This window comes from Schistocerca cancellata, chromosome 4, assembly GCF_023864275.1.
Source record: "Schistocerca cancellata isolate TAMUIC-IGC-003103 chromosome 4, iqSchCanc2.1, whole genome shotgun sequence".
Lineage (NCBI taxonomy): Eukaryota > Metazoa > Arthropoda > Insecta > Orthoptera > Acrididae > Schistocerca > Schistocerca cancellata.
In genome coordinates this window covers 569,434,744-569,460,931 of record NC_064629.1, presented here as the reverse complement: position 1 = coordinate 569,460,931, position 26,188 = coordinate 569,434,744, and the positions used below count along the sequence as shown (strand labels likewise).

At 39.8% G+C, this 26,188-nt stretch overlaps 1 protein-coding gene across 2 annotated transcripts in view; it reads right to left on the bottom strand.

Moving 5' to 3' along the window:
- Nucleotides 1-23,722, bottom strand: part of LOC126184534 (ras association domain-containing protein 8) — a 91,781-nt gene extending 68,059 nt beyond the window's left edge. Inside the window, exon 1 of one of the 2 annotated variants that reach the window (XM_049926940.1) lies at nucleotides 23,124-23,722. In XM_049926940.1, the coding sequence (XP_049782897.1) occupies nucleotides 23,124-23,195 (72 nt within the window). In that variant the 5' untranslated portion in view covers nucleotides 23,196-23,722. The remainder of the gene's footprint in view (nucleotides 1-23,123) is intronic. The other variant, XM_049926939.1, reaches the window with a different exon arrangement.
- Nucleotides 23,723-26,188: the final 2,466 nt, after the last annotated feature.

Here is a 26,188-nt window from a genome sequence, read left to right as displayed (position 1 = left end):
GAATACTGTAAAATATTAAAAAAAGTAATTCAGACACCTAAACAAATGTACTACGAGAAGAAGACAGCAATGTCAGGGAACAAAATAAAAACAATATGGGATATAGTGAAAGAGGAGACTGGTAGAACCAGAAAGGAACAGGAGCAAATAGCATTAAGGGTAGATGACACATTAGTAACCGATGGGCATAGTGTGGCAAATCTATTTAACAAGTACTTTATATCTGTAACTGATAAAATGGGATTGTCAGGATCAGTAAATAATGCCCTTGAATATCTGAAACTAGCCTTTACAAATAGCTTCAGGTGCATGAATATGTCACTCACTTCACCAAAAGAAATAACTTCCACAATAAAATCTTTAAAAACAAAGCATTATAATGGTTGCAATGAAATATCAACAAAGTTAATTAAGGCATGTTCTTGTGAGTTTAGTACAATTCAAGTTACTTGTGTAACCAGTCAATTATAACTGGGACATTTCCTGACTGGCTAAAATATGCAGATGTTATGCCTCTATTCAAGAAAGGGGATAATACCATCAAACTACAGACCGATTTCACTTTTGCCAACATTCTCAAAAATTTTAGAAAAAGTAATGTACTGGCAGCTTCTCAACCATCTGACCACAAATAACATGTTATCAAGAACACAGTTTGGATTTCTGAAGGGTTCTGATATTGAGAATACTATTTACACCTACAGTGAAAATGTACTTAATTCATTAGATAACAAGTTACAAGCAGCAGGTATTTTCTGTGATTTGTCAAAGGCATTTGATTGTGTGAACCACAACATCCTTTTAAATAAATTACAATTCTATGGTGTCATGGGCAGTGCTGCAAAATGGTTCAAGTCATACCTTGCTAACAGGAAACAAAGGGTGTCAGTGCAAGGGACTAGTGAATTAAGTCATCAGTCATCATCAGAACGGGAATAAATTACATTTGGTGTCCCACAAGGACACATCTTTGGGGCATTCCTTTTTCTGGTGTACATTAATGATCTCTCATCAGTTACACTGCCAGAAGCAGAGTTCGTTTTGTTTGCAGATGACACAATTATTGCAATAAATAGTATGTCGAGTGTAGTTCTAGAAAGATCTGCTAATGATATTTTCATGGATATTAATAAATGGTTTAAAACCAACTCACTGACATTAAACTTCGAAAAGACTCACTATATGCAAATCAGAACCTGTAAGAGGTTTCCACCCAGCATATGCATAAAATATAAAGAAGAGCAGATAGAAGAGGTTGATAGTCTTAAATTCCTGGGATTACAACTTGATAATAAATCCAGTTGGGAGGAGCACACCACATAACTGCAGAAATGCCTTAACAAATTTGTATTTGCAATTCGAGTGTTAGCTGACAAGGGCGACATAAAAATGAAAAAGCTTGCATACTTTGCCTACTTTCATTCCATAATGTCATATGGTATAATATTTTGGGGTAACTCTTCAAATCAAACAAAAGTTTTCAGAATCAAAAGTGTGTAATATGTATTATTTGTGGAGTAAATTCACAGATATCCTGTAGAAACCTCTTCAAAGAATTGGGTATACTAACTACTGCCTCTCAGTATATTTACTCCTTAATGAAATTTGTACTAAATAATATATCTCTTTTTCCAACAAACAGCTCAGTTCATACATACAATACCAGGAACAAAAATGATCTGCACAAGGACTTAAAAGCACTTACTTTAGTTCAAAAAGGGGTCCACTACTCAGGAACACTCATCTTCAATAATTTACCAGCAAACATAAAAAATTTAGTTACAAATAAAGATCAGTTTAAAAGGAGCCTGAAACTACTCCTACCGCACTGACGAATTTTTTAATAGAAACAAATGATGTATTGTATATATTCATAACTATTAGTAATGTTATTTCAGGTAAAAAAAAGACATGTTCCACATCCATGATGATCTCCTCAGCACGGATCTATGGAATGAAAAACTAATCTAATCTAACAGCAGAGTTCTAGAACAAAGGTATACAGAAGCTTATCCACTACTATGAAATGTGCTTTAATTTTTAAGAAATTATGTTGGAAAGTAGGTTCAGACAGTAGCAGTAAGAAGTGTATAAGAAATAAGGGTAAAATGTATTACACTTTTCTTAATAACCACATGCAAGTTAATTGCTGAATTGATCTGTTCATGCAGCTTAACAGCAGTTGGCCTATATTGTGTGTGTTGGGGTTTATGGGTGCTCAACATCGAGGTCATCAGCGCCCAAAATGGTTCAAATGGCTCTGAGCACTATGGGACTTAACATCTATGGTCATCAGCCCCCTAGAACTTAGAACTACTTAAACCTAACTAACCTAAGGACAGCACACAACACCCAGCCATCACGAGGCCCAGAAAATACCTGACCGCGCCGGGAATCGAACCCGGGAACCCGGGCGTGGGAAGCGAGAACGCTACCGCACGACCACGAGATGCGGGCTGGCCTATATTGTGAGGCACGGAGGTGAGCCACGCCTGAGTCAAATCTGTGGAATTGATTACTGACAGCTGCCATCTAGCCACTAAAGTTAAATAAAATTAGTTGGCCAAATAACTAAAACGGTGGACCGCACACAACATAATAAATTCTAGTAACAAGAAAGAAGTTAATTGCAATTATACTTTCAGGCCAGCTTGCATGTTAGCATGAGCTTCCTTACATCCAGAGTTAGCAGAAGTGACAGCATCTACTTTAAATACGAGTGAGAACGTTAACACTATGTGACATCATCGTATTTGAGGAATGTCTGACTGATTATTACAGCATACTCTAATTACAACGAGAAAAGAAAGTTCCTATAGTATTTTCTAAATTATCAAAACTATAAAATTAAATTAAAAATGCTATATTCGAAACTGCTGTCTGTCAGCTCAGAAGCCATTCATTGTGCTTTCTGTGACTGCTGACCTCTCAGAGAACTGTGACAAGAGGCCCTATAAGATGATCACGGCAATGTGAAGGTGAGGAAAGAGGACTGGTCTGACACACACAATATTGCCCTATCAACTACTTCTGTAACCACTCAAAATCACACAATGTGTGTAATTTTCATGCAGTGTATTTTGTGAGTTACTTAATTATCTAATTAAATATTCAATACACAAATGACTAGGGAAGACAAATGTCATGCTATTTACAACTTCATACAACCCAGGGTCTTTAACTGCTGTATTACGTTTGAGGGATTTCTGGTAATATATTTGGTACATATTGAATGTATATTAACACACAACACAATATTATCTGTAGAATCAACAATTCCAGATTCACATATTCCTCTCTATTAACACCAGCTCACAATCAGGTGCAATGCCCAATCGGCTGGTGAACCACATCGCATAAAGTTATATTATTTATGTGACTAAAACTATTAGTTAAATTATCAATAATTTGTTGTGTTGCCAGGTCCAGAACATTTGCCTTCTGTGTGTTATGTCCACTGGCTGCAGTGGTTCAGCATCTGTCCTCATTTTAGTGGCAGGTTTACTGTTTTAAGTCACGTACTATGTTCAAGTATAATGACTTTTCTGGAGACTAGAAATCTACTCTGTAGTAAACAGCATAGGTTTCGAAAAAGACGGTCGTGTGAAACCCAGCTCGTGCTATTCGTCCACGAGACTCAGAGGGCCATAGACACGGGTTCACAGGTAGATGCCGTGTTTCTTGACTTCCGCAAGGCGTTCGATACAGTTCCCCACAGTCATTTAATGAACAAAGTAAGAGCATATGGACTATCAGACGAATTGTGTGATTGGATTGAAGAGTTCCCAGATAACAGAATGCAGCATGTCATTCTCAATGGAGAGAAGTCTTCCGAAGTAAGAGTGATTTCAGGTGTGCCGCAGGGGAGTGTCATAGGACTGTTGCTATTCACAATATACATAAATGACCTGGTGGATGACATCGGAAGTTCACTGAGGCTTTTTGCAGATGACGCTGTGGTGTATCAAGAGATTGTAACAATGGAAAATTGTACTGAAATGCAGGAGAATCTGCAGCGAATTGATGCATGGTGCAGGGAATGGCAATTGAATCTCAATGTAGACAAGTGTAATGTTCTGCGAATACATAGAAAGATAGTTCCCTTATCATTTAGCTACAAAATAGCAGGTCAGCAACTGGAAGCAGTTAATTCCATAAATTATCTGGGAGTACGCATTAGGAGTGATTTAAAATGGAATGATCATATAAAGTTGATCGTCGGTAAAGCAGATGCCAGACTGAGATTCATTGGAAGAATCCTAAGGAAATGCAATCCGAAAACAAAGGAATTAGGTTACAGTACGCTTGTTCGCCCACTGCTTGAATACTGCTCAGCAGTGTGGGATCCGTACCAGATAGGGTTGATAGAAGAGATAGAGAAGATCCAACGAGAGCAGCGCACTTTGTTACAGGATCATTTAGTAGTCGCGAAAGCATTACGGAGATGATAGATAAACTCCAGTGGAAGACTCTGCAGGAGAGACACTCAGTAGCTCAGTACGGGCTTTTGTCAAAGTTTCGAGAACATACCTTCACCAAAGAGTCAAGCAGTATATTGCTCCCTCCTACATATATCTCACGAAGAGACCATGAGGATAAAATCAGAGAGATTAGAGCCCACACAGAAGCATACCGACAATCCTTCTTTCCACGAACAATACGAGACTGGAATAGAAGGGAGAACCGATAGAGGTACTCAGGGTACCCTCCGCCACACACCGTCAGGTGGCTTGCGGAGTATGGATATAGATGTAGATTTCACTTTCAAAACATCATGGAAAAGTGCAATGTGACTTTAAACAGTCCATAAGAGTTATACAAAAATGAGGTCACATGTTCGACCACTGGAGCATGCATTGTACCCACATGCAGAAGGTGTACGTAATTGGCATAACAAAGACCTGGATATGCAAGAAACTAGCAATAAGCCAGCAAATAGTATTAGTAGCATAAATAACATTTAAATAATGCCTGACGACTAGCACTAGCGGCTCAAAATATGCCGCTAACTGATATAAGGTTAATAATCTTCAAAAACTTCATAACTGGTGTTGTTGATATACCTCAATGTGGACAGCTGAAAATGCGTGCTCCGACCGGGACTCGAACCCGGGATCTCCTGCTTACATGTCAGTTGGGAATGTGAGTCTCACGGGAAGTGTGCAAGGGATAAGTCCCTGCAGTCGCGCTATTCATCTGTGTCCTCGGTGGCTCAGATGAATAGAGCGTCTGCCATGTAAGCAGGAGATCCCGGGTTTGAGTGCTAATGTCATAGGTATATCAAAAGAAAGAGTATTGTACATTTGACACGAAAATTTAAGTATTGCAACGCTTTGTGCCACATACGTGTTGCATTTGGTGAATTCTGACCAAAAGAAAATTGATTTCTTAACAATTTTAGAATTATACTAAACTGGACCCAACTGATTATATATCCCAGTTTTTCACTGTGGGTGAGACATTAGTCTACCACTTCACGACTTAGACGAATGACAATAAAGGCAGTTAGTGAAAATCTACACCCTTGCAGCAAACGAGAAGCCCATATCACCAGCCATAAGGACTAAGGCCAGTCTTTCCTGGGATTCAAAAAAGATTTTTCTTAATGATCAACTTGCAAAGAGTGAAACAATAATTAGTATTTACTAAAAATGTCCTCTGGACTAAATGGATGCAAAAGCATGTGAGAAGATGCCTGGATTGTAAAAGTGACGAAAATGATCACATCAATGCACTTGCCAACTAATGCCTTTTGGCAGTGGAAAAAACTGAAAGATTTTCAGAGTGAATTATTGGCAACCTCCATCTTCAGCCTACTCCCCAGCTAAAAGAAATTTGAGGCTGAGAAACATTTTGAAATTAATAATGAACTTAGGGCAGCCCTAGATGAGCATTTTGCAAACTTTAGAAAATCTCATTTAACTGATGGAATTTACTAACTGGGAAAACACTGGACAGACTGGGCTGACTTAAAAGGTGACTAAGTTGAAGTCTTTTCTGCCTGGCCATGAAATCTCTCTCTTTGCATTAATATGTTGTTTTATTAACAGCAACTGTCAATTGAGAGACCCCCACAGAACCATCATACCTTATCAAAATTGTATTTGACTCCTTTCACAACACTGCCCTAGAGTCAACTGTAACTGAAACCATGACTTACAAGCAGGTCATGATCCATTATAGTCAGAGTTTTAAAGATGGGAATAGAATCCATTCTCGTGGAGGAAGCATAAACACCTGTTCACCTGTTCTTTTGTTATCAGCTAGCATTAAGGAATAGAAAACCATAACGTCTTGCCTTCATCGGAGTGCTCTATAATGGGCACTCCTAAAAAAGTAAAAGAGACCAACTGCAGCTAGAAGTAACTAAAACCAAGTGCAAAATAGATGAGGCTGCTAGAAGAGGTAGGGTGGAGGGCCCTTGGCCCAGCACACACGATGGGGGACAGTCCAACCCAACTACTCTGGCCTGAAATCAGCTTAAAATACTACAGCTGACAATAAAAACAACTTTCTCAAACAAAATGAAAAAACAGTTCAACTGCCCATACATTTTCCACCAACATAAACTGCAAAGAATCCACTAAGAGCCAGGATCAGGGTATGCATTCAACCAGGATGTGAGGGACTGTCTGTAAGGCTTTGCAACAATAATATGGATGGTGTGGCTTATTATACAAAATAAAACTATGAGTTAATCTGGTATGACTGATATGGGGGGGAGGGGGAGGTGAGAACATGCAATAGTGGATTTCTTCCCGTAAGAACAGAAAGAGGAGGAACATGTAGCCATAGCCTTCTTGATAGTGTAGAGTTTATTACAGAGGATAGTAGCCCACCAGATGATGTTTCATTTCGGGGTGAGTGGGGTTTTTCTTTGCATCAAAAGATCTGCACCTGGCATCACCCAAGCGAATGTTAGGTGAGTAATTGCATCTCTAGCCAAACTTTCAGTCAGTTTATTCTTCGAGTAACCCATATGACTTAGGGCCAAAAGACCAATGAACAGGTAGTGTGACTCATGTCAGAGAGCAGATATCACAGGGTGACAAGAGTAACACTGATCAATAGCTAGAGACTGCCCATTTGATCACTACAAATTAAAAAATGGTTGAGGGAGAACTGTTTAATAAAATGTAGGGTTCTGTTAATAGCCATCACTTAAGTCATAAAAATGCTGTACATCTTAGGAAGTAAGTGTTGTTCCTGACCAGCTAGCAACGTAAAAAGCATATCCCATTCTGTTCACTGTTTCAGTGTCTCAGTTAATGTAAATGAAGACACACCTTGATATTCCTGAAGAACTGAGAGGAATAGACCATGAAAGTCCATGAGGGCATCTGAAACTTTAGATCCTTGAAATAGATTGGTCCTAATTCATGGTCTGGGTGCTAAACAAGGAAGAATGCACAGGAATCCACGAGGGAGCAGAGTCTATGGAGGGTGGGTGGAGGTGCCTGCAGAGAGTCTTGAAACACATGTCAACTGGTAAACCACCCAAGAATGTCATGTTCAAGATCCCTTGTACGAAAGAAAAGGATGTTACACTGCATGATTACAAAAATTGTCATGTGATGATTGTGTGAGCAAGGGACTGAAAAGATAATATCACCACACCAGCAAGGAGCCTGTCTGCAGGACTCGTCTAGAAAGTGCCTGTGGCCTGTCTTAATCAATAATGATGTACTGGGTCCAATAATTTCAAGGATGAATAAACCTGGCGGCTATAATAAAGCTAGAATGAGACCACAGCCTGGTAAATACAGAGTAGGGTACCATGATCCAAACCCCAAGAGGCATGGACAAGGAAGCAAATAGTGTTAAGCTTTCGAATTCAGATAATCTTAAACTGACAAATATGGGCCAACCATGTTAGTTTTTAATGAAAGAGGAGTCCCAAAGTTCAAGGCTGTGGGACAATGTCCAAGCAACAGCTGTCCAAACACAGTTCTGGGTCAGGCTACATGACTACAGAAATGTACAACTCACATTTCCACAGCAGAACATTGGAAGCCATGGGAAAGGGTTCAAAAGCACAATCCCTATGAATAGCTCCCTAAAGTTGGAGTTCAGGCAAAGCTACAAACTTGGAGCTATACAAAATGCAAAAGTAGTCAACATGCAGCTCGCAGTGATAAGTACTGTTCTGGAAGAGGTCGCTAGCCCATTGATAGTAATAAGGAAGAGAGTAACAATCAGCACAGAATGCTGAGGGATGCTTTTTTCTTGGATTTGTGGGGAGCTAAGCAATGTAGCAACTCAGATCTGAAACAACTGTGGGGATAAAAACTGATGATAAAAACCAGTCACAGAGGGTAAGCAAAACGAGATGACACCAAGTGGTGTCACACCCCATACAAGCGTTTTTTTTTAACTGCACTGTGATGCTAATGTATAGAGAATGCTGTTCTTCAGAAACAAAACTTACAAAGATCCCTCTGCACCGAGAACCCAACATAGTCGCCAGATTCTCACCCTTCCAGTAATGTGCATAGCACATTACTGATGCTAATTGGTCAATAGCTATTGACTGACATTGGATTTGTTCCCGGTTTAAGGATTAGGATAATTACACTGCCTCTCCATTGTGAAGGAAAATATCTTCTGGTCAAATATGATTGAAGGCTCTGAGTAGATAGAGTCTATCAATCACATTCAGAGGTTTGACTAGCCAATTATGAATCAAATCCAGGCCTGGGGTCCTAACATGAGTCAAGAGCCTCAAACAGTTCCCAGTCAGTGAACATTTTATTATATAATTCAGACTTGGGAGGGCTTAATGATAAGAGGAGATCTTCAACTTGTCTTTTATGCAGTTGAAAGGTGGAGAGATAAGAAGAGGACGGCAAAATTGATGCAACATATTCAGCAAGAACTGACACACCTGTACAAATAGCACCACACAGGAGAAGACCCGGAACAGTTGCTGAACTTCAGAAGGCCAGTAGACTATGGAGCTTGGCCCTCGCCCGGGATAAAGAGGCACTCCCAGAACGTCATCAGGGGTAGAACATAATTTCACAGCAGTTGTGGCCTCTTTTAAACTAACATCTTTGAATTTTCAAGGGATACAGAAAAATAACACAATCTACATCATGTGCCTTCTGACTAACAGTCAGGTGTGTTTTGAAAACTTGCTTGGTCACATAGAGTGAGGTATGGGACTATGAAATACACCCAGTAAACAATAAATGGATGGATGTATGACTATTAATTTGCTTAAATGGCTTCATCTGCAGCAGCTGTAGAATGATTATTATTTCCTCTCCCTCCCCCCTCCACACACCGCATATTAAAAATTTTGTTTTTTTTTTTCTTTAGTGGCAAAATATTCACAGTGGTTAGGAGCACTATTTGTTCCTTATTACACTTTCTGATGATAATCGCATTTAGTTTTGTTGCAAGGCTGAGTTAGAGCCAATTTTCACTGCACCCATTCACTACTTTCATTTCTTCTGCACTTTTAAAAACACACTCTTTTGTATTCTGCAAGCGGATTCCTAGCATATTTCACTTTCTAGTTTCAAAACAATATACTACTCATAACCTGCAACAGTCTTCTGTGACTTTTCACTCAAAGATATTTCAGAAGTTGTGAGTAATACAATGATATGAAACAAGACAGCTAAATATGCGCTCACGCACATGCACGGACGCACACACATACACACACAATCTGCATACAGATTATGCTTCTTTACAGGAAGGAAGGGAAAGAAAATGAAGACTGTCTACTTCACTCCTTTCTGTACAAGAGTTGAGATTAAATTGGAAATAGTCGAGTTGATTTTTATTCCCAGTATTACATGTATGAATATTGCTATTAAATGATAATGGGCAGAGACAAGATTTAAAACAAAAACCTATACAGGCAGTTTTCATAAGGACACCCACTTGTTTGTGTAACTACAGCGGAACGTACTCTACTGAGTCCCTCTAAAAAAATTCTGACGGTCCATGTGATGACTGGATGACAGGACTGAGGAGGAGAAAGTTCAAGTACTTTATTGGCAAACATATTTGGTTTTTATTTTAGTGACTGTATTAAATGAAGCACAGGGTTACAGAAAAAAGGGAAGGAAGATTACGGTATAACGTTCCATTGATAATGAGGTCATCGGATGTGAAGCAAAATTCAGAGAGGAAGAAAATAAGCTGTGCCCTTTCAAATGAACAGTCTCAGTATTTGCTTTAAACATTCTGGGGAAATGGTAGAAAACCTAAACCTAAATCCAGATGCCCAGATAGGGAGTTGAACACAAGTCCGCACTGTCTTACCACTGCATAAGCTCACTCTATAAGAGTTGCTGTAGTGAAATATACTGATTTCTAAGAAGTATAAGGGACTTGCCAAAGTTGTTTGTGCCTACTGCTTATGTGTTCATCATCATGTCCAATAAAGTTGCTCTTATGAGAACTGTCAGTTCACTGATTAGTTATCATTGTAATAAGGTTGTCCAAAGTTTATAAGCATCAAGAGCATTCATGTTGAGTCCACATGAAGTGCTTCCAATGGCATCTCTGATGTAATTCTTCATCGAAAGGAACAGACAGCACTGACATTTTCCCAGTACCACCGTGAAATGTTTTAGCAATGGAGTTTCATGGTGGCAGTTTTTGTGTCACTTGTCTCTAACAATGAATAAATCAAAATAAAATTCTTGGCACACTTCATACCAGAAATTGTTATTCTGTCATCACACAGCTTTGCAATATAGTGTTGTGTAACCTAGTACTGCATACAGAGTTGTACTATTACAACATGAGTCACACCTTTCAACATGATTTAATTGAAAATGCCATAGGTATCTTTGCATTTTCATTAGTATTAGTATATGCTACTTAGAGAGCTACCTATGAGGAGGAGGATTAGGATATAATATACTGACAATGATCTCATAAGAGAGAGAGAGAGAGAGAGAGAGAGAGAGAGAGAGAGAGAGCACGATGTGGATTGATCCAGATATCATTTTTGAAGGACAAGTCTTTTTTAGCACCCAACAGCTTGTCTGTAGTACTGGGAGTGTTGTTGCTCAGTTTTTTTATGTGTAAAAAGTACCGTATTACTGAATATTTAACTGTTGCATTATGTGACAAAGATGTTAGTACAGACAGACATGAATAATTGTTGATGTATTATAACACCTAACTCAAAAGAGAGGTAACGAAAATCAGTATTCAATCAGTCACAAAAAACCTTGTGACTTAAATAAAATTCATATATTACTGAGTAGAATGGATACATGAGCTGAAACGGCATTTAAGATTTCGCTATAAATATTATTTTTTGTTCTACACACTACTAATCATTTTCTTTATTCCCTTAGAACTCTGAGTACTCTGTCAACATTTGAGATATGTCTCAGACATACTACAATGTTTTTCTTTTGGGTCGCTGTCAGGGGAACAATATTCGTAAAATCACACTAAACACACAGATTATCATTTTCCTACAATTACATAAAACCACCAGCCTTTTAATCAGACTAACATCAAGATATAGTTTGACTGCATGCAGGTGTATTTTACTTCAGATGTTGACTCAGTTTTCCAGACAGATTGAAAGGAGGATAATGGAGATGTGCATTGAGAATAATAGTGTTTGTGGTCCTGGAGTCACCAGAGGGTGTCCATAGTGTGTGCAGTGATAGTCTACAGATATATGAAGAAACAACGAAAATTTATTTTTATGCCGAAAGTTATCTGTTCCATAAACCACACACATCGCTGAGGTGGGGTAGCTTGTGTGCCTCAACGATACAGACAGCCATATCATTGGTGCAATCACAATGCAGGGGCATATATGTGGAGAGGTGAGACAAATATGGTTCCTGAAGAAGGCAGTCAGGATGATTGACTGTTCTGGCCTTGCAACATCAGTCAATATGGCCTTGCTTTGCTGGTACTGCAAATGACTGATAGAAAGGGTAAACTACAGCCATTATTTCTCCAGAGGGCATGTGCAGCTCTACTGTACGGTTAAATGACGATGGCGTCCTTCTGGGTAAAATATTCCCCGTTTAGACCTCCAGGTGGGCCTACTCAGGATGATTTCCTTAAAAAAAAAAAAAAAAACTGGCATTCCATGGACTAGAGAGTGCAATTGGGTCAGCATGTTGGAAAATTTAAAAATGGAAATGGATACATTGAAGTCAGATATAGAAAGGATTAGTGAATTTCAATGGCATGATGAAGAGGACTTTTGGTCAAGGCAGTAAAAAGTAATCAACACAAAATCAAATAGGGGTAATGCAGGAGTAGGTCTAATAATTAATGATAAAATAGGATAAGCTACTATAAACAGCACAATGAATGCATTATTGATGCCAAGAGAGACACAAAGCCAACATCCACTACAAAAGGATAAGCTAATGCTAACTAGCATCATAGATGAAGAGATTGAAAGAATGTAAGATGAGATAAAAGAAATTATTCATGTAGTTAAAGGAGAGAAAAATTTTAATGTGGTGAGTTACTGGAATTTGGTAATAGGGAGAGGAAGAGAAGGAAAAATACTGTAGCAGGAGAATATGAACTAGAGGAAAGGAATGAAAGAGGAAACTGCCGGTAGAATTTTGCACTGAATATAATTTAATCATCAGGGGCAAATGTGGAATTTGACTATAATTTACTGGTTATGAACTGTAGATTAAAATTGAAGAATTTGCTAAAACATAGGAAATTAAGGAGATGGGATGTGGATAAGCTGAAAGAATCACAGTTTAAGGAGAGTTTCAAAGCAAGCATCATGCAGTGATTGGCTCAGGGGAAAGGAATAAAGTAGAAGACATAGATAACATAGCAAAGGCAGCAGATGATCAAATAGGTAAAAAGGCAAGACCTAGAAGAAATCACAGAAGATATTGAATTTAGTCAATGAAAGGAGAAAATATAAAAATATAGCGAAGGAAGCAGGAAAAAGGGAACACACACATCTAAAAATTGAGACTGGCAGAAAGTGCAAAATGGTTAAGCAGAAGTAGCTAAAGGACAAATTTAAGTGTACAGAAGCACACATAACTAGAGGAAAGATAGACACTGTCTACAGAAAACTTAAAGATGCCTTTGGAGAAAAGAGAAGCAGCTATACAATTATCAAGAGCTCAGATGGAAAATCAGAACCAAGCAAAGAAAGGAAAGCTGAAAGGTGGAAGGAATATACAGAGGGGTAATACACAGGAAATTAACTTGAAGGCAATTATACAGGAAATGAAAAATGAAGTAGATGAAGAGAAGATGGGAGATTTGCTACTGCAAGGGGAATTTGACAGAGCATTGAAAGGCCAAAGCCGAAACAGGATCCCTGGAGTAGATGACATTCCAGGAGAACTGCTGATATCCTTGGGAGAGCCAGCCATGAGAGTGTAACCACCCCAATTGCAAAGAAGGCAGATATGAATATTACCGAACTGTTGTTGTTGTTGTTGTTGTGATCTTCAGTCCTGAGACTGGTTTGATGCTGCTCTCCTTGCTACTCTATCCTGTGCAAGCTTCTTCATCTCCCAGTACCTACTGCAGCCTACATCCTTCTGAATCTGCTTACAAGGGAACCTCCCCATCGCACCCCCCTCAGATTTAGTTATAAGTTGGCACAGTGGATAGGCCTTGAAAAACTGGATTCAGATAAATTGAGAAAACAGGAAGAAGTTGTGTGGAACTATGAAAAAATAAGCAAACTATACAAACTGAGTAGTCAATGGGCAACATATGCAACATCAAGGAGAATAAGAGCTCAAGAGCGCCGTGGTCCCGTGGTTAGCGTGAGCTACTGCGGAACAAGAAGTCCTTGATTCAAGCCGTCCATCGACTGAAAAGTTTAATTTTTTTATTTTCAGACAATTATTATCTGTCCGTCCGTCAGTCCGATGCAAGGTAACTGCGCCGTAGTATGGGGACGCCACACCTAAACAAACATCAAAACACACGACGTCAGTTGACTACAGCGCACGAAAGAGAGAGTATTCTTGCTAACGGGGCTCGCTGGCTGGCAGTTGACTGTTCACTACTTTGGACGAGAGTGCATTAAATACGTGAGATGTATTCCGTGGGCAATATGAATCCAGCAAATATAGCTCGGGCCTTCAATAACAATCGCACGGTTTTGCGGTGCGGTCGCAAAACACAGGCGCTAAACTTATTACAGTGAACAGAGATGTCAGTGAACGAACGGACAGATCATAACTTTGCGAAAATAAAGAAAGTAAAATTTTCACTCGAGGCAAGACTTGAACCAAGGACCTCTAGTTCCACAGTGGGTCACGCTGACCATGGGATCACGGCGCTCTTAAGCTCCCACAGTCCTCGATGTTCCCTATCTTGCACATGGACTACTAAGTTTGTATATTTTGCTTACTTTTTTTAGTCCCACACTTCTTCTTGTTTTCTCGATTGATCGGTGTTCAGTTTTTCAAGGCCTATCTACTGTGCCAACTTATAACTAAATCTGAGGGGGGTGTGATGGGGAGGTTCCCTTGTTAGTGTATTCATCTCTTGGTCTCCCTCTACGATTTTTACCCTCCACGCTGCCCTCCAGTACTAAATTGGTGATCCCTCAATGTCTCAGAACATGTCCTACCAACCGATCCCTTCTTCTAGTCAAGTTGTGCCATAAACTCCTCTTCTCCCCAATTCTATTCAATACCTCCTCATTAGTTATGTGATCTACCCATCTAATCTTCAGCATTCTTCTGTAGCACCACATTTCAAAAGCTTCTATTCTCTTCTTGTCTAAACTATTTATCGTCCATGTTTCACTTCCATACATGGCTACACTCCATACAAATACTTTCAGAAACGACTTCCTGACACTTTAATCTATACTCGATGTTAACAAATTTCTCTTCTTCAGAAACGCTTTCCTTGCCATTGCAAGTCTACATTTTATATCCTCTCTACTTTGACCATCATCAGTTATTTTGCTCCCCAAATAGCAAAACTCCTCTACTACTTTAAGTGTCTCATTTCCTAATCTAATTCCCTCAGCATCACCGAACTTAATTCAACTACATTCCATTATCCTTGTTTTGCTTTTGTTGATGTTCATCTTATACCCTCCTTTCAAGACACTGTTCATTCCGTTCAACTGCTCTTCCAAGTCCTTTGCTGTCTCTGACAGAATTACAATGTCATCGGCGAACTTCAAAGTTTTAATTTCTTCTCCATGGATTTTAATTCCTACTCCGAAATTTTCTTTTGTTTCCTTTACTGCTTGCTCAAAATACAGATTGAATAGCAACGGGGAGAGCTACAACCCTGTCTCACTCGCCTCCCAACCACTGCTTCCCTTTCGTGTCCCTTGTCTCTTATAACTGCCATCTGCTTTCTGTACAAATTGTAAATAGCCTTTCGCTCCCTGTATTTTACCCCTGCCATCTTCAGAATTTGAAAGAGAGTATTCCAGTTAACATTGTCAAAAGCTTTCTCCAAGTCTACAAATGGTAGAAACGTAAGTTTGCCTTTCCTTAATCTTTCTTCTAAGATAAGTTGTAGGGTCAGTAATGCCTCACGTGTTCCAACATTACTACGGAATCCAAACTGATCTTCCCCGAGGTCGGCTTCTACCAGTTTTTCCATTCGTCTGTAAAGAATTAGCGTTAGTATTTTGCAGCTGTGACTTATTAAACTGATAATTCGGTAATTTTCACATCTGTCAACTCCTGCTTTCTTTGGGATTGGAATTATTATATTCTTCTTGAAGTCTGAGGGAATTTCGCCTCTGTCATACATCTTGTTCACCAGATGGTAGAGCTTTGTCAGGACTGGCTCTCCCAAGGCTGTGAGTAGTTGTAATGGAATGTTGTCTACTCCCGGGGCCTTGTTTTGAATTAGGTCTTTCAGTGCTCTGTCAAACTCACAGTATCATATCTCCCATTTCATCTTCATCTACCTCCTCTACCATTTCCATAATACTGTCCCCAAGAACATCGCCCCTGTATAGACCCTCTATATACTCCTTCCACCTTTCTGCATTCCCTTCTTTGCTTAGAACTGGATTTCCACCTGAGCTCTTGATATTCCTTTTTGCCTGCTTCATTTACTGCATTTTTATATTTTCTCCTTTCATCAATTAAATTCAATATTTCTTCTGTTACCCAAGGATTTCTACTAGCCCTCGTCTTTTTACCTACTTGATCCTCTGCTGCCTTCACTACTTCATCCCTCAAAGCTACCCATTCCTCTTCTACTGTATTTCTTTTCCCCATTCCTGTCAATTGTTGCCTTATGCTCTCCCTGAAACTCTGTACAACCTCTGGTTCTTTCAGTTTATCCAGGCCCCATCTCCTTAAATTCCCACCTTTTTGCAGTTTCTTCAGTTTTAATCTACAGTTCATAACCAATAGATTGTGGTCAGAGTCCACATCTGCCCCTGGAAATGTCTTACAATTTAAAATCTGGTTCCTAAATCTCTATCTTACCATTATATACACTCCTGGAAATTGAAATAAGAACACCGTGAATTCATTGTCCCAGGAAGGGGAAAATTTATTGACACATTCCTGGGGTCAGATACATCACATGATCACACTGACAGAACCACAGGCACATAGACACAGGCAACAGAGCATGCACAATGTCGGCACTAGTACAGTGTATATCCACCTTTCGCAGCAATGCAGGCTGCTATTCTCCCATGGAGACCATCGTAGAGATGCTGGATGTAGTCCTGTGGAACGGCTTGCCATGCCATTTCCACCTGGCGCCTCAGTTGGACCAGCGTTCGTGCTGGACGTGCAGACCGCGTGAGACGACGCTTCATCCAGTCCCAAACATGCTCAATGGGGGACAGATCCGGAGATCTTGCTGGCCAGGGTAGTTGACTTACACCTTCTAGAGCACGTTGGGTGGCACGAGATACATGCGGACGTGCATTGTCCTGTTGGAACAGCAAGTTCCCTTGCCGGTCTAGGAATGGTAGAACGATGGGTTCGATGACGGTTTGGATGTACCGTGCACTATTCAGTGTCCCCTCGACGATCACCAGTGGTGTACGGCCAGTGTAGGAGATCGCTCCCCACACCATGATGCCGGGTGTTGGCCCTGTGTGCCTCGGTCGTATGCAGTCCTGATTGTGGCGCTCACCTGCACGGCGCCAAACACGCATACGACCATCATTGGCACCAAGGCAGAAGCGACTCTCATCGCTGAAGACGACACGTCTCCATTCGTCCCTCCATTCACGCCTGTCGTGACACCACTGGAGGCGGGCTGCACGATGTTGGGGCGTAAGCGGAAGACGGCCTAACGGTGTGCGGGACCGTAGCCCAGCTTCATGGAGACGGTTGCGAATGGTCCTCGCCGATACCCCAGGAGCAACAGTGTCCCTAATTTGCTGGGAAGTGGCGGTGCGGTCCCCTACGGCACTGCGTAGGATCCTACGGTCTTGGCGTGCATCCGTGCGTCGCTGCGGTCCGGTCCCAGGTCGACGGGCACGTGCACCTTCCGCCGACCACTGGCGACAACATCGATGTACTGTGGACACCTCACGCCCCACATGTTGAGCAATTCGGCGGTACGTCCACCCGGCCTCCCGCATGCCCACTATACGCCCTCGCTCAAAGTCCGTCAACTGCACATACGGTTCACATCCACGCTGTCGTGGCATGCTACCAGTGTTAAAGACTGCGATGGAGCTCCGTATGCCACGGCAAACTGGCTGACACTGACGGCGGCGGTGCACAAATGCTGCGCAGCTAGCGCCATTCGACGGCCAACACCGCGGTTCCTGGTGTGTCCGCTGTGCCGTGCGTGTGATCATTGCTTGTACAGCCCTCTCGCAGTGTCCGGAGCAAGTATGGTGGGTCTGACACACCGGTGTCAATATGTTCTTTTTTCCATTTCCAGGAGTGCATAATCTATCTGAAACCTTCTAGTATCTCCAGGGTTCTTCCATGTATACAACCTTCTTTCATGATTCTTGAACCAAGTGTTAGCTATGATTAAGTTATGCTCTGTGCAAAATTCTACCAGGCAGCTTCCTCTTTCATTTCTTAGCCCCAATCCATATTCACCTACTACGTTTCCTTCTCTTCCTTTTCCTACTGTCGAATTCCAGTCACCCATGACTATTAAATTTTCGTCTCCCTTCACTACCTGAATAATTTCTTTTATCTCATCATACATTTCACCAATTTCTTCATCATCTGCAGAGCTAGTTGGCATATAAACGTGTACTACTGCAGTAGGTGTGGGCTTCGTGTCTATCTTGGCCACAATAATGCGTTCACTATGCTGTTTGTAGTAGCTTACCCGCACTCCTATTTGATTTTGTATTTATAACCCTGTATTCACCTGACCAAAAGTCTTGTTCCTCCTGCCACCGAACTTAACTAATTCCCACTATATCTAACTTTAACCTATCCATTTCCCTTTTTAAGTTTTCTAACCTACCTGCCCGATTAAGGGATCTGACATTCCACGCTCCGATCCGTAGAACGCCAGTTTTCTTTCTCCTGATAACGACGTCCTCTTGAGTAGTCCCCGCCCAGAGATCCGAATGGGGGACTATTTTACCTCCAGAATGGTTTACCCAAGAGGACGTCATTATTATTTAATCATACAGTAAAGCTGCATGCCCTCGGGAAAAATTACGACTGTAGTTTCCCCTTGCTTTCAGCCGTTCGCAGTACCACAACAGCAAGGCCGTTTTGGGTAGTGTTACAGGGCCAGATCAGTCAATCATCCAGACTGTTGCCCCTGCAACTACTGAAAAGGCTGCTGCCCCTCTTCAGGAACCACACATTTGTCTAGCCTCTCAACAGATACCCCTCCGTTGTGGTTGCACCTATGGTACGGCTATCTGTATCGTTAAGGCACACAAGCCTACCCACCAACGGCGAGGTCCATGGTTCATCAGTTTAATAAATAATGGTTGCAAAATAATGACACAAACTATTTACAGCAGAATGGAAAAACTGCTAGAAGCTAACCTCGGAGAAGATCAGTTTGGTTTCTGGAGAAATGCTGGGGCACACAAGGCAATATTGACTCTACAACTTATCTGAGAAGACAGGTTAAAGAAAGTCAAACCTATCTCCATATGTTTTGTAAAATTAGAGAAAGCTTTTGGCAATGGTGACTGAGGTACCTATTTGGGAATAAAAAAACTCATGATGGATGAAGTAGAGAGGATATAAATGTAGACTGGCAATGGGAATAAAATCATTTCTGAAGAGGAGAAATTTGTTAACACCAAATATAAATTTAAGTGTTAGGAAGTCTTTTCTGAAGGCATTTGTCTGTAATGTAGCCTTGTATCAAGGTGAGACGTGGACAATGAGTAGTTCACACAAGAAGAGAATAGAATCTTTTGAAGTGTGGTTCTATAAAAGAATGATTAATATTGGTACAATAAGCAGGTTCAAATGGATGCGGGTTGCAGTAGTTATTCGGAGATGTTAAGGCTTGCACAAAATAGCATAGTGTGGAGAGCTGTATCAAACCAGTCTTTGGACTGAAGACCAAAACAATATAAGTTATCTTGTTCAAACTGTATAAAAAAAAAACCATTGTACAATAGGTACCAACAGAATGAAGCAGTGAAGCTGTTAACACACGAACCTCCTGTTCAAGAGGCTGGAGATTACTCTGTCCCTCTGTCCGACTATACTGATTCAGCTTTTCCTAAATCATTTAAGTCGAATTCTGAGACAGTTCCTTCAGCAAGGCCATGGTCAACCACCTTTTCTTCCTTCATAAAAACATTGTTACCTATTCTATGAATCTGAATATTTTAACTCCCTATTTTCATTGTATTATGACGACAAATGCAATACAATTACCATATGAACCCTGGATGGATGGATGGATGAATGAATGAATGAATAAATAAAAAATGTCTCCAATACAAACTTTCTAACCTAAGAGCTGAAAGGCTCCCTAGCAGTACAACACTTTTAGTATATACAAGAGTTCTTCACAGTACTTTTGCCTTTATCTGCATTGTGTTGCTTATCAGAACATTCTTCAGACAGTGCTTTCAAAGGTGTATATTTCTCTGTATTTAAGTAAATGTTTGTTATGGAAACAGATGTTTATCCAGACTGAGTGGATATATTTGTAAGAATGACAAAGAATAGGAAAAGGTCCATGCAATGTCTAAAGGCTGTTGAGAGACCAGCAGTGCTATGTGCTTATTGTGTGAATGTGCATAACCCATTAAAGAGTATGGGGGAAATGCAAGTTAGTAAGACAATCATTTAAAAGTCCAAAACGAGCAATAAGGATAAAGAGAGGCTTTATCAACAAGGTACTGGGCTGGAATATTTTATAGAATTTAAAAGTATGACTCCTGTACGATTACAAACAAACAATCACACACAAACACATAAATGTGTGTGTTACCTGAAATTTCTGAGAGAATTTCCAGTTTTCAACAGCCACATCCATAATTATGGAACTAGAAATAGGAATGATTTTAAAGGTGAAGTACATAGCAAGGCCCAACTATCAAAAGAGAATGCTATATCAGACTGAACTAATATTCACATGAAGTAGACTTCTTTTGTCACTCCCCTATATTTTTATTGTTTCAGTGCAATTAGGTACCCAGCAAACTTTTGACATGATCCCTGCAAAGAGTGGTATCGATGATGTAACTTGAGTGTGTAAGATGGGTGCAGAGTACACAATGATGAAAGTAAGAGTAAACATTAACATTACTATTATCACGGTAAATCGTGCAACTCTGCAGGCCCAACAGCTACCCCCCCCCCCCCTGCCCCCTCCAAAAAAAAAAAAAAAAAAAAAAAAAAAAAAAAACACCACCTATTCACTAACTTCAGCATGAAAGGATTCAGAAAGATGATTGTAGCTGTCCTGTCAATAAAAAAACGACTGAAAAAAGAAGGAAATTCTGTGACAGAGCAATCAATGGATGATTAATGCATGTCACAAACAACAGAGGACACATGACAGAAATCAGCTACTAGAAACAAGAGATTTGCAGTCACTGTCATTTGCAACAACAAACCTAAGGGAAACCTTTCTCTGTTATGGTGCTCACTAAGAAGGTATCCTATGTACAAATCAGTTTCAATGAGTATTCATTACTGTATGTAACAACAGATCTGACTAGATAAATACCATATAATTTCGTTTGAGCTTCTGAATTTAGAATTATATTTGTCTGCAGTTTCTAATTTTCAACTTCTTTGCATGTCAGATTTCAATCATTTATCTGGAAAATATGCAAAGTGCCTAGAACTTTACATGTTACACAGGGCCACATTAGCCCAATGTGTGGCCCCTGCTGACATCAAGCAGGCCTAATACATTTGTGTGAAAGTACAGTAGTAAAGTTAAAGGAATACATGTCATTCTACAACATCAACGATGCCATGCATTAGATGATGATATATCTTGCATAACAGAACTTTCAAGTGCATAAAAAAACCGCACAAAGTTACCCTATCACATAAACACAAACTCTAAGAAAATGAGTACCAGTATCTCAAAAAGTTCTTTTTCTAGCTTTCAGCCTAGTGAAGTCCTCTATCACATCTTGGAAATCAAGATAACTGGTCACCTCCTGCTCAAATGATAACAAGACAAGAGTGGAAATGTGTTGCTCTTGCATTGTAGCACACAATTTGTTCTTGATAAGAGTTAGTATGAAGATACCCTCTCAGCTTCACAATTCATGACTCAGCAATCATTACATGTGGAAAAACATCACCAAGCTCATTTTCAAAGACTAATTCATGTGATTCAAGCAGTCAAATGTTGGCAGCCTGTTCTTTGAGGAAACACTTCAAATACTCACGAAAATGAAGAATTTCAGAATGAAAACTGTCTTCAATAAGATCACCTCAACATTTTTCACAAAGTTTTGACATTTCCGTTATGAGTTATCTAGCTACTTGCTTCACTAGAAAATATTAAACACAAGTCTAATGCACTATGTTCAGTCTTATATTTTTAAAACTGATTTACGCTAATTCATTAAGACGATGGATGTAACAAAGAAATTTGTTTCAGATTGTATCTTATGATGATGACTGCATCTTGTATGATTTTTTTTTTTTTGGACAGTTAGCTGAGATTTTGATCGGAGTGGAACCCTCCGCCCTCTCTCTGCCCACCTGGAGGCCTGAGTCTACAGCCCTTCTAAGCCCCCACACCCCCTTTAATATTTGTCCTTAGCACATTTAACATAAAAAGTATGAGACATCACAGATAACTTCAAGCATATACACAAAAATGTACATCATTCAGTTTCTGTGGACATGGATAGGACAGTAAACTGACCTGTGGCCTTCTCAATGGGTTCATCCACCATACACCTTAGTGACTTAGGGAAGTACATAGTGCAGTGCATTTACAGTGCATGTAGCAATATGGATATCAGTCTACATGTATGTTGTGTGGCATAACTGACAAACATTATGCTTGCATGTTTTCTATCAAAATAAATTACATTTAGTACTTCATATCAACAATTAATTCATTCAGCAGTGCCACAATATGCAAATATGCATTTATAGCTGACAGGCAATAAAATGTGTAGTTAATGCATTTCTTTAGAAAAATGTTATTTTTGGGGTATTGTGAGAGCCAATGCGGGAGCATTCAAATCTCACACACTAAGTTCACTTTACACTGAGTAAATTTACTAATTAGACAGTTACACAACATATGCTTTACATTATCCTATTAGCATTCACTTGGAACTAGGGGATGAAAATTAGGAGAACGTAACCCAGGATGGTCAAACAAGGATTAGAGTAACATACCTCCCATCACTCTACCAGTTATCTACTTGGCATATTAGAGAATTACTCTACTTGCATACACAACACATACTTCTTCCAACAATAATAGAGTATATAGAGTATTGGTATCTGAAGAACATCGCGGAGTAGTAAACTTTCCAGTAAAATAGAAGTTTTTTTTTTTTTTCTGCAGCACTGTGAATTTACAATACGGCTACGACATGATATTGCTTTACTTCATATACCTAATTACTTCTATTAGCAGTTTCATACACAGCAATTGTAGACGTTATTTCTTTCATATTATCCTGTAAATTACGTCATGCTGTTGTCAATGTTCGTACAAATTAAGCTGGTGCTGCCACATCTAAACAAGACTACTGTTTATGATTTATAAATTGACGATGTACTCACCTGACAAGTCGTGCTGTCAGTGACGCCACAAACTATGCGCTGAATGCCTTCCACCCAAACTTTTAGTTCCATCCTCCCTTATTCCCAAACAAAACAAAAAAATAGTGCCCCCCTCGGGCTACATACATTAGCTTGAGCGCAATATCCTGGGCTCATCTTCATTACTACTACCCTGCCACAGCAAAATTGCTAGCCACTAGTATAACGCCTTCATGTTATGTGTAACTGTGTCGATAAACAATCACAGAACGCAGAACTTAGTTACATCAGGCACTTGGGCATTTAAATAGAACACACGATACAGATTGTAAATAAAAAATAAAATCCACTTATTCTTGATGCACAGCCATATTACACATATTTGCTTTAAATTGTCGACGCCATAGCTACACACAACTATTCAACCCTCAGCAAGATGTTGTCCTCACTTCCACTGCCCTCAAACCAAAACAATGTTCATCAATAGTGACACAACGCGTGAACAGAATCTCTTTCAGTGGTTAAGCTCATTGGTTCTCTCAGGCTTTGTGTACTAAATACCATAGGTGAGTGTTCCAATATATTGACCATGTGTTTACCCTAGTAAGTTAAACAGTGGCGTTTACTTCAGTTCTCAAGAAATGCTGTTTTCATGTCATATGAAGTAGCTGCACTGAACACAACGGGCGTCTTGTTTGTAGATAAACAATACAACAATAAAAAAACTACGTTGGATTTTGCTCTTGAACCACAGATAACCGCTTTTATTTATTTATTCGTTTAGCGATCATATCACCGTTATATATGATTAGTACAATGAAATTAAATAGCTCAAAATATACACACACACATAATGAATAACAACAATGGAAATTCTTGGATCGAACAACATGTAAAAATAAGGGAAAGGCAAACATTCACCAATAGTGGATCGGTGCGTGATGCCCAGTAAAACATGACAGAAATCTTCATGCACACTAGGTTTCGAGCACTACGTCTTTTTCCAGCAATAATACACACATATACTCGGAGACGCCCTAACCCACACTCCCGTGACCAACCCAAACTTCCATATGTCACACTGTCTACAACCTTATATCGTAGTCAACTAAATCCACCACGTAATTATTGCAACATTACTTATGTAGGTAGAATGTAGAGATGGGCAAACTGAAACACGTAACTGTTTCGAAGAAAATGAAACAGTACAATGTAATGTTTCGATACACTGTTTCGAAACAGTTTGTGTTTTGTAATTTAATAACCCTACACATTTTATCATCTTGAATGTCTACTGTATAAGTATATCCATATAAACACGAATGAGGTTCGAGAGCGCTAATCATATCGCAGAAAGTATGAAATTATCACTTAGGCGTCGTGGCAGTTTCGTATTTCATGCAGCAAATGCGCTGCTTTCATGTCGTGTGACTTTCATACTTTTCAATTGGCTGAGGACAGCCATAGCTGAAGACAGAAGAACCACCACGAACGGAACTGGAGGTGGGAGCAAACTGCAGAAACAACGGATATGCTACTGGGATTCCCACATTCCGTTAGTATGGGTAATATACCCATCCTGCTAATTTCCATGCACACAAAGGGCATCATTGTGGATAATAGGAACAGTGACTATAGTATCACAAATAATGCGAATAAATAACAAAATATAACAGAAAAAATTTTGTCTTTCAAGGTGTTTCGAACCGTTATTATAAATTCACCATGCTTCCCAGCCCTTCCCGTTCACCATTACACTATCAGTGATATGTCAAACAGATTGCTTGCAATTATACCTACATCAAATTTGTATATATGTCTAATAGTGTCACTCTATGCCTTTTTTTTATTCACAATGTTGTAGGCTTACTTGCGTTTCTTAATATGATTACTGTACATGAACAGAGAAGCGTATGTTATAAAAAAGTGTAATTTAACTGAATGATTTTCACATATTTATTATTTTGAATGTGAATAGTATGCGTTGTTTTATTGTTTGGTTAGTGTTTATAAAGCAGATGTTACGCCATTTCGGGATAGGACAGTCAGCTAGAAACGAAGCTTTATTTTCGGATATCTTAAGCTTCATGCTATTGGTTGTCAAAAAGATTTCGACACTCTTGAAAGTGTTTCACGAAGTGGTATGTTGTGTTTCAGTACCTGTGCCGAGCCCGAATCTCGTCCGACACAGAGGGGAATGAAACATCACTGTTTCGATACAATTAGTCCGTTCCAAGCACAGGTGGACTGAAACAGCCTTATTTTGAAACAACGATACAGTTTCTGTGTCGGGCTCGAGATCGAATCTGGTCCGGTTATCCGAGACAGGTGCGGAATGAAACACCACTGTTTCGAAACAGTGAACCACAGCCGTTCCGAAACACTGAAACAGTTCCACGTATCGATACACTGTATCGAAACATAGAAACAGTGGCCAAGTCTAGTAGAATGAGACAACGAGGAATCGAGACCAATGTTGTTATCGTCATGGGCCCGCTTAGGCCTGTAATACTTACATGCATGTCTGACGGAACACACACAGTTGACGATACACAACTAGTAGTGAACCAATAGGAGATCAATAAATCTTCTCATGGCAGCTGTTGTGGTTACTGATTTATTCAAATGGATTTCTACTGTTGTGGCTACCCTACCCACAAAGTGAACTGTATGAAATGTTTCAAAACTGATTCACTGACTGTGAACTCCTTGACATTAGGTATGTTAGTTGTTTATCTGCTATCCAGTAGTGACTCATGGATTATTAAAATCACATGAAGGTCAACACGAGGCTAGCACTGATAGCTAGTAATTCGTTTTCGATCCTGCTTTGTTTGATGCTACGCCCACTCCACAGGGACTCCACCGGCTTCAAGTCGTGCCAGTGACGCCACTCAATAACTCGCATTTATTTGTGAAAGAAGACAGATATCAATGTCACTACCATTTTTTAAACTCGTTCGTGCATTTAGATATATTTTACTCGCAGTATTGTGTGCTCTAAAACTTTAGGAAACTGACAGCTACACGCTAGCATAGTTTTTCAATACAAGATTTGTGAATCAGTTGAAAATGCTTCACAAACA